This window comes from Nematolebias whitei, chromosome 17, assembly GCF_014905685.2.
Source record: "Nematolebias whitei isolate Nwh7 chromosome 17, NemWhi1, whole genome shotgun sequence".
Classification (NCBI taxonomy): Eukaryota; Metazoa; Chordata; class Actinopteri; order Cyprinodontiformes; family Rivulidae; genus Nematolebias; species Nematolebias whitei.
The window spans coordinates 37,429,619-37,439,595 of record NC_056514.1 but is presented as its reverse complement, the minus strand read 5'-3'; the positions used below and the strand labels follow the sequence as shown (position 1 = coordinate 37,439,595).

The following is a 9,977-nucleotide window of genomic DNA, read 5'->3' as shown; positions in this document are numbered from 1 at the left end:
CGCGCTCCTTTGTCGTCATCTTTAAGCTAACGCGAGTGTGGCAGAAGACAGAAGCCACACGTTTAGTCATTTGATGCTGGTGGAGCGATCTTTACTGACGTTTTTGAGCCCGTAAGATGTCTTCACTCCTCAAGGTGGACAATGAAATTAAAACCAAGGTGAGAGTTGTCCCCGCGGAAGCTTCAATTAGGGGTTTACGACGTAATGTAGCTTGGTAGCATGTTAGCCACATTTGTAGCGTGATGTGGGCTAGCCTGATAGCAGCTAGCCGTGGCTAACCGGCTTATTTCCCGCCTGCTACAGTTCACACGTGAACCATTTACGCAGGTGCTGGCTGACATTTAACTTCAGGGGAATGAAGTGCAGGCTTTGGAACAGCTGTTCTGTGTATTAATAAGAAATTAATCTGTAAAAAGCGCAAGCAGAGTCACGAGGGCCTTGGTGGTGAGCTAACTCAACGTGTGTTCTCTTGTCATACCGATCTGTAACAATCGATTCAATATTATTACAACTTTAACACAGACCAGCGTTTAAGATGCCAAGGTGTTTTCCATTTCGTCAATTTTGCATATAAACCATTTTATAATTTATTATGCATTAAAACTTTCCATTGACGCTGCTTAATAAATTGGGTAAACATATATAGTTTAGAAAACTTGCAAACTTTGGGGAATTGGGACACACTATTTTACTGTTAGCTGAAGAGTTTACAGGTTCGTGTTTGAATAAATAAAATATGTGTATGAATTTTTAAAATGTGGGTGTTGGGATGAAAGGCAATGGTAAAAATTCTAATAAATATTGTGGCTGTGCACAAACCTTTACTGTGAAAGTTTCATGAAATTCTCCAAAAAAAATACTATAAAATTGATCAGTATTAAGGGAAAACTCTTATTTATTACTAGGTGGTTGTGGTTATTCTTTTGAGATGCATTATGAAGCCTGTGAAATGTATTTAATGAAATTTAGGGGTGATAACTCAATTTCAACATTAAATGCAGCTTTAAAAAAAAAAATCTGTTGCATCTAGACTTCCTTAGAGAAGGGCCAGAAGAAAAAGTTTGAAGTTTACGTTGGGTTTAAACAAAATATCAAAAATTTTGAAACCTAAAAGTGTAATTTGGCAAACTTTAAAACACACGGGTGTCTTCATTTGTTCATATCAGTCATTATCTTCCTTAATTTCCTTAATTAAACTGCATTTATTCTTTGGTTATGTTGTTGTTTTTAAGTTCTTTCTTTCAAACGCTGTGGGGTTTTCCCTCTTTATCTGTCAGACCCTTCCACTCCCTCTGTATCAGATCTCAAACTTTTATCAGAGCCTTTAACGTTGCCTTTGAAATGCCCAAAATTTAATTTTAATGTCTGTGCTGCATCTGGTACACGGCAGTACCTGCTGTTTATTAAAAAACTGTTTCTGTGTGTAATTAATCTGTCCACCAACACGTATAATAAATCCAGACCATGTCTTCAGTCACAGATTTAAATTGGAGAATTAAAAGTTTCAGTTTAGAGCTGTTTTAAAAGGTTTGTTTAGCTAATATAGTGTGGCTTTTTACACGTTATAACCAGTCCTGCACAATATCAATACATAATTAATGTTTTGATTAAAAACAGTTTCACTTGTTTGATTGAACTGTTCAAACTATCGTCGTCTAGTGCACGTGGTTTAATTTATCCGCTTCGTTTCTTTTTGTTTGCAGGTTGATGCTTTCAGGGAACGTATCACGGCAGAAGTAAGTGACAAACGTCTGTGGAGAGTTTCAAACATCAACTGTGATTTTAAAGTAAATCTCTGCTAAAAAAAAAAATGTGCCTTTTCTCCAGGCAGAGGATCTAGTTGCAAATTTTTTCCCAAAGAAGCTGCTGGAACTCGATCATTTTCTCAAGGTCAGTTTTGTGCTTATCTGGATTTACAGCGTGGGAACTGAGGTTTTTTTTAGAGTCAAACTTTGTGTTTCCTAACAAATTAAGGGTTTAAATAAAAGACTCTTAAGGCAGCACAATTCATCCAATTACACAGAGTTCTAGTCACATTGAATATGTAGAAAAACTGTAATTTCTTTATTAATGTTGCTGAGATTTCTACAATCATCATTTCCAACAACAAACATTTAAGAATTGTTTTTCTCAAAAGTCAATGCATTGAATCCAATTTTAATGGTGTAATTACTTACTCATCCCAATCATCCCTCCTGAAACAGAACATGTTTTTCACATCCAAACATGTTTTGAGCGCACATTTTTAAGAATAACGATTAACAGTTCAGTGTGAACCAGTTCAAGTTTTTAACTTTCAGGATCCGAGCATAAACATTGCCGAGCTGAAGGACATTCACTCAGAGATTAACCTGACGGTGCCGGACCCCATTTTGCTCTCGAACCTCCACGACGGATTGGAAGGGGTGAGTTTTAGGGTTCCACGATAATTACAAAGACTATCTGCTGAACCAACTCTGATCCGGTTGTTTTTGTTTGACAGCCAAACGCCAAAAAGAGAAAGCTCGAAGATGAAAGTGGGAATGACATGGGTGAGAACCGCTCGAACCATCAGACGTTTGTGGTTCTGGACTGAATGTTTGAGACGCAACGGTTATTTCTCTCCTTTCGTTGTCTCACAGTGACGGGCACGAAGGTCTTCGTCATGCCTGGTGGGATGATGAAGTGCAACGCAACCCTTGTTGATCTGATCGAAAAGGTCAAACCAGAGATCAGGACCCTCATAGAGAAATGTAACACAGTAAGTCATGTCACTTATTCTTGGATTAGCTCTTCCCCGAGTTATATTTTTGGAACTAGCAGCAGCAGGTTTACAATCTGAGATTAGAATTGTAAGAAAATACGCATAAACACTGAACGTTGTTTGGTGAAACAAGATGATGCTCCATAAATACCAGATCTCAGCAGTTCATGTCAAACAAAAGGTTAGAGAACGGTTCGGACGTCTTGACTGATTCTCTCCAGACTTCTTTTCCTCAACACGGTTCTTTTCTTCCTGCAGGTCAAAATGTGGGTCCAGCTCCTCATCCCCAGAATAGAGGACGGCAACAACTTCGGAGTGTCGATCCAAGAGGAGACGGTAGCGGAACTCCGAACAGTCGAAGGAGAGGCAGCGTCTTATCTCGACCAGATATCAAGGTATGGCGACCTCCGATCAAAACTCATTTTGTCTTTTGTAACGTTTTAGTTCCTAGTCTTAATATAAACGTGTCTCTTTTTTTTTTACTTTAGATACTACATCACAAGGGCAAAGCTGGTTTCAAAAATAGCCAAATATCCACATGTGGTGAGTATTTTATATTGAAAGTACAAAGAAATCAAGTTCAAGAAACTTTATTATCTCCTAGGGGCAATTTATTTCACAGTCGGTACACACTTAAAACTTCCATACTCAACAAGACATTAAGACGTAACAGAAATCATCACTCATCGGCTCGACCCCGGCCAGCCGCGTCCAATCTGCCCCCCTAAATCTGTCCGTCTCTGAGGAGGGACAGACTGAGCGCGGCTGACTGAAATCGGACTGAACAAGAAGACATCGCTGAAGACACGGAGCTCAAATGTTTAACGAGAAGTTGCTAAACTTCATCATAATTAATGACCAACCACTATCACTTGTAGAAAACGAAGGAGTTCACAGCTTGATACTTGCAGCCAAGATCTAGTTTACCCTCCAGGAGATATTTATCAGTACAACAGTAAACAATCATTAAAAAAACATATGATTTGAAAATTATACATATATATATAAAAAAAAGAAGAAACAAAAACAGTTACATTATAAAGTGATGTAAAATACTAAAAACAGTCTGTTGGTTTATGCCATGAACTTAGCAGATGTTTGAAGCCATTTAACATTTAATTTAATTTAATTGAATCTGTTGGACTCCTGGCAGGGACCAACGCTTCCTGTTATTTAAAAAAAAAAAACTTAATCACTTTAATATCCACTTTAAAGCTAGGTATAAAAATAAACAAGTTTTGTGTTAGCAGAATTTAATTCTAGCTTTAAAACTTATCCAACATTAATAAAACTTCCCTCAAGTTGCCTTTTTGGACATGCATGCATATATTTGTACAAATTGTACTTGAGAGGAGATTATTACAGCCTCATGTAAAATCAATGATCATGTTATCGGAACGGGATCGGTATCGGCAGATATTTAGATTTAGGGATCGGATCGGAAGTGTAAAAAGTGCATCCCTAGTTACGACAGTTGGCGACTCAAAATTGTGAGAACATGTTTGTGACCAACTTTAAAAATCACAGCCTCTTTCCGTGTTTATAGCTCACGAAGCTGCATTCTTGGCTGCGCACATTGTTTTGTTTTTTTGTCCGTCCACACCCAAACGTTTATGACTCGATGTACCGGAGCAGACTTTGAAACTTCATGACGACAAAATTGAAAACTCCTCGGAGGTTTCCCTCAGATGTCAGTCCCTAACAGCCGTGGTGCAGCGAGGTACCTGCCTTTAACCTGGAGCTAAAAGCAAAAGCAGTACAGGTGTTGAAGTCTGATCGATGGCGCTGTATTGTCTCATTAGCTAGAAAATCACTCTCCTCAACCTGGACATGGGAAACTTCGTGCACTCATAAAACTTAATGCTATAATTAATGCTTAATGCTATTATTGCTTTAAATATGTTTTTAAAGCTTTCCCAGAATAAAATGGTCATAAATTGGGATCATAAATACACTTAATTGGTTTGTTTTCCATCAGTCTTTACTTTCTGTTCTTGGGTTAAGATGCCAAAACAATAAAAACGTTGGGGCAGATTCTTGGTTCTAGTCTTTAGGTCCGTCGTCTTCTGCAGTTTCCACGAACCGTTTTGTTTCTCTCTGATCCAGGAGGACTACCGGCGCACAGTCACAGAAATTGACGAGAAGGAGTACATCAGCCTGAAGATCATCGTTTCAGAGCTCCGAAATCAATACGTAGGTGTTTGTCTTCTTTTCCTGTTTTTACTACTTCCTGCTCGGACCTGACGGGTCGTCTTCCTTTTCAAGGTAACGTTACACGACATGATACTGAAGAACATCGAGAAGATCAAGAGGCCTCGGAGCAGTAACACTGATGCGCTGTACTGACGTTCGTCCAGCTGTCTCTGCCTTCCTCTACTCCTGCCTGTGGCGCTGCAGCCTGACCCCCACCCCCCCGCAGGTCAACATCTAGACATTCACCCACATCAACACAATCAACTGAGCCCAGTTTGGAAATAGCTTCTTAGACAGACGTCTGCTCATGTTTTGTTGTTTTTATTGTTTGTTTTTGTTTTTCTCAAGATGGAGAAATGAATCATAGACAACATAAAGCGCTATGTATTTTTTAATTTTAATTAAACATTTTGTCTTCGGACCTTTGTCACTTTCTTTTTTTGAAGCCCTCAGATATTCTGTGCTTTCTCCATCTGGGGAGGTAACGCAAATGTTTAATGTTCAACATAGTGAGATCGCTTCTCGTATGTTGGGGCATTGATTCCATGAAATAAAAATGCTTTTTTAATTAAACTTTACTTGTTGGGTAAGATGCATTTTAATATTATATAAAAGTGACAGTTGCACGTTTCAGCCTGCAGGTGTCGCTGTAATTTATCCGCATCTAAACACACCAGACAACAAAAGTTATGTTTCCGTCCTGCCTCAGTCCAAAAGTGTTCTCTTTCTAGATGCTGTCAAAATGTGAAGTTCAGCTTCTCGTCCAGTAATTCGGTTAAAACCAGGGGACGCTTCTTGCTCAGTTGAGAATCAACGTTCTGGACGCTGTCCGGACCAGAGCTTTAAGGAAACGTGGAGTAGAACTGGGACAGTTTCAGGTGGTTTTGGACGGTTTTCCAGTCACCTGGAGTTCTTTGTCGTTGGTTCCGCTGAAGTGGAGAGATGGAACATTTTAATCTGGAACTGATTTTGTCCCAGGATCAGAGGAGCTGTCCAACAAGGGGACAACATTTTCCACCTAGAGGAGTTCAAAGTCAAGGGGGTCTTTTTTTTTTTTTTTTCACTTTGACACAGATTTAAAGCTCCTGTAACTTATGAAACTATAAACGAAGCCAGAACAACACCTGACTTTTAGGACCCGAGACCTGGATCCGTTCTACCATCCTCAAATCATCGTAGCGACCCAAACCCATAAAGACACAGACTACAAGTTTATAAAAAAGCTAAGAGAAAATTAAAACCACAAAGGAGAACTTTCCATACATCTATAAAGAGCAAGAAGCTTCAAAAAGTAACATCAAGCAACGCTGGAGGCCATAAACCTGAGAAACGAATGAAGCAGACCTCAGCTGGTCCAGATGCTCTGCTGGATAGATACCAGTAGATGGATACTGGTAGTCCCAGTGACACATTTGAAGCATCCAGTAGCATGTTCTAATTGTACAAAAAACATGAAATAATCAGAAAAGTAAAATGCGATGAAAAAGATCCACTCACAACCAGAAGAACCAAATACCAAGATGAAGCTCTGGAGACCTTCAGGATTCCTCACTGAAGGAATTTCTGCGACAAGAGATTTTAGGGCCTGAAAAGTTCTTCATAAAATACGTAGCGGTGTTAGAAATGAGGTCTTTGTCCAAATGAGGAACTCACAACTGAATCTAAAACTTCTGAAACACATTTTTTAAAGGAGGAGCCACAAGATAAACTTTTTTAAAACCATAAATACACAGTTTTCTGGATGGACTGGTGTCACGGGGAGCTGCTGTCTGCCTTCAGCGATCACCAAGCAGGAGGTGGAGACACCTGGATGGGTTGCCAGGTCATCACAGGAGCTCAAACAACCTTTGTGCAGGTTTTTTTATTTTATTTTTTGGATAGTGGGAGGAAGATGGAGTAAACACATGGATAGACTGGAGAGAATGAAAACTACACTGCACAAAAACAGCTGAACCTTGGACGCACGACCAGCACCGTCCTATTTTTTATTGTTCTAATCACAAACATATTTTTGAGTTTTAAATTATAAACAACTAGAAAAAGTATTTTTCTGCCAAAATGCAGAATGACGAAGCTGAATTTAAGCTGTTAAACCTATAAGTAAAACTAGCTAAAAGCTAAAATGGTAGCTAAAGCCAATAAGTAGTAAAATGTAAATAGCTAACTAGCTAAAATTAGCAAATGGTTTTCGAACAGCTTAAAGGAGCTAAAGTTAAAACACAAACAGAATGGTAGCTAAAAACATAAAGTAACAAAAAGGCAAAAATAAAGTAAGTTTGCTGGTGCAGACTTTAGTGATTTTTAATAAATGTGTATTTTAATTGGGGGGGGGGGAAATAAAGTTAAATATTTTAAAGAGTTTTAAAGTTACAAACACCAAAAGTCGAAGCATCCGTCTCCTGAACGAGCCGAACGATTTGATTTACAAATGGCTAAAATAAAGTAAAATCTAATTCTGCAGAAGTCGTTCGATTGCAAACAGGAAAGCAAGCTTGTAAAAACTGATTTATTACATTCAGTCAGACGTTAATAACCTGAAAATATGCTGTGGTTTAATTTCGAGGATCATTTAATGCCCATCAATTATAAATTGTAACGTTTTCCTGTAATTAAACTATGACTGGTTCAAATAATCTGACGTCTGAAGTCTTTCCAGTCAGTTGTGATGTGATGTGAACAACCAGAGCTGATGTTTGTTGATTTTCCTGACGAGGAGATAAGATAAAGGTTTCGTCACTGAACTCGCAAAAAATAAACTAATTTGAGTTGCCTGAAACAAACATACACCAAAGATAAAGAGTTACTCAATGTCCCTGACGCAGTTGTGTCTGTTCTTATACCCCCCACCCCCCGCCTGCATGCACAGAGCAGCACCATACAGATAGGACTTGTAAAGATTTGCATCTTAAAAGATAAAAAGGACATAAAGTGATTGTAAAGGAAACGTCCTGCATCCGTAACATTATTCCCTGACCCGTTTACTGTCCTCATGCAAACGTAAATAATCTCTGGGTGTAAAGTGCTTTTTATGTAACTAAAGGAATCAGATAAGTTCATGGGTTATGAGATTTATTCAATTAACTCAGAACAACAGGTTGTTTTAGTGGGAATTATTACATACATTTAAGAATAAAAGTAAAAAAAACCTAGTAAATATACACCCTACGCACACCGTTTTAACATTCCTCATCCATAATTATAACCTTTATGATTTGTTTTTTATGTTAATGTTACTACAAAAAATGGCATATATTCATTAAATATTGGGCTGTTTCTATTATTTAATTTTTTCTGCATGTAAACTCAACTGCCGTGCAAATAATCGACAGTTTGAGGCAATTATTTTATAGTTCTAAATACAATCATTTAAAAGTAACTCGGTTTTTAATGAATGTGGCTGGAATTTGATTAAAATTTGTAGCATGACTCCACCATTTAAATATAAATTACGTAAAACTTTATTGTTTAGGAAGATTTTGCCCAGAGGTCTGACCAAAATGCTTCTGCACATAAATGATGGTCGTGCTCGTCGCTTCATGTAGTGATCAGTTATTGACTGGCACTTTGTGTACAAAAGTTTTACAAAAATCCTCAGAAATAAAAACCCTTTAATCTGATCAATACATAATTTTTCCCCCTAATCCCATGAAGCTTCATCAAATATATTTACTTGGTGTCTCCTAAGTACATCCCCTTTAAATGGCTTGAAATGTAGCAGCAGATTGTAACATCGCTACTCGCATGCACAATAACAGGACAAAGGTGTGTGAGAGTGACCTCTCACCCTGCTGATCACAGAGTGTTCAAAGCTCTATTGATAGATAATCCGAGCAGCTTCTGAGTCTAAAGCGGTAAAGAACACGCATGTTGTCTGCATCACTTTCCGCCCCTTGACCCTCAGTGTCTCTTAAAGGAGCGTGTCTGCCCTGAAAGTCAGAGTCTCCATGCGGAGTGACGAGAGCATGCTCTGGTTAATATTTAATATTTGTTCCAGTCAGGGATACATTCAGTGTCAGTCTGCAGCATTCTGAGAAAACACAGCTCCTCTAAAGCAAGCACAACCGTTTACAGAAGGCCAATGATTGTAAAAGTTGTTTTATTTACCCCCCAAAAAAAAAAAAAACAAGCCGAGGCACTGAAGTTTTACAAAAAGATTTCTGCCAATTATTGTTATCGTCCCCATAAACGCATGACTAAATTATACATTTTTGTTGAGTTTGTACAAAAAGCAATCTGTAAAAAAATATATTAAAAAAATAAAAAAAGAGCAACAAAATAACTCGATTCTTTGGAAAACTTTAGAACTTTTAGTGTACACAATGATCAAATACAGAAAAAAATGCTTTTCTTTCCATTTCTAAACAGATTTAACAAAGTTAAACTATAATACTTAAAATGATGAGCTTCATGGCTGATGGGTTTGGGTTTTAAATTACCAATTTACATGATAATCAGCAGCTAACAGTTAGCTTAGCTTATTAGCTTAACCAGTGTTAGAGAATTTTTGGCTGAGAGTTATGAACATTTTTATTGTGTTTTTATTAGGGATGCACAATACTATCGGCATGGTATCGGTATCGGCCGATAGCGATAAAGTTAAATATCGAACATCGGTCATCCAATCAGAATAACTCACAGTAAAAAAGGTGCTTTATATATATATATATATATATATATATATATATATATATATATATATTTGTATCCAAGAGTATCCAAGATGGCGCCATGTACGGTCGCCCTGGCATTCTGGTGCGCTCTGTTTTTTCTGTTTTTGTGCTTTAATCATGTGTCTGCATGCTCCTACACTCGCGAGGAGCTACTAAACATCAGAATTACAACCCATGAGGACATTACTCCAGTTTTTTTAGTGCCTGCTGCAGAACTTGTGCACTTTTTGGCCAAAAGAGTGAGACTTCGCAGGAGGGGCAGAAGAGCCGGAGCGCTCGTGCGTCTCCGGAGGCGCGGTACACGCACGCCTTTACCTGGGATATTTCTCTCCAACATCCGTTCCCTCTACAATAAAATGGACGAGATAGCG

General features: G+C 38.2%; 1 protein-coding gene across 1 annotated transcript; it reads left to right on the top strand.

The window, feature by feature from the left end:
- Nucleotides 1–109: 109 nt before the first annotated feature.
- psme3 (proteasome activator subunit 3) lies at nt 110–5,402 on the top strand. The gene is made up of 10 exons (XM_037691234.1): nt 110–158; nt 1,704–1,736; nt 1,828–1,890; nt 2,301–2,405; nt 2,483–2,531; nt 2,622–2,740; nt 3,002–3,138; nt 3,232–3,286; nt 4,850–4,936; nt 5,009–5,402. Exons 1-10 carry the CDS (start codon nt 117–119, stop codon nt 5,087–5,089), a joined length of 771 nt encoding a protein of 256 aa, XP_037547162.1. The 5' UTR covers nt 110–116; the 3' UTR covers nt 5,090–5,402.
- The last annotated feature ends 4,575 nt before the right edge of the window (nt 5,403–9,977 follow it).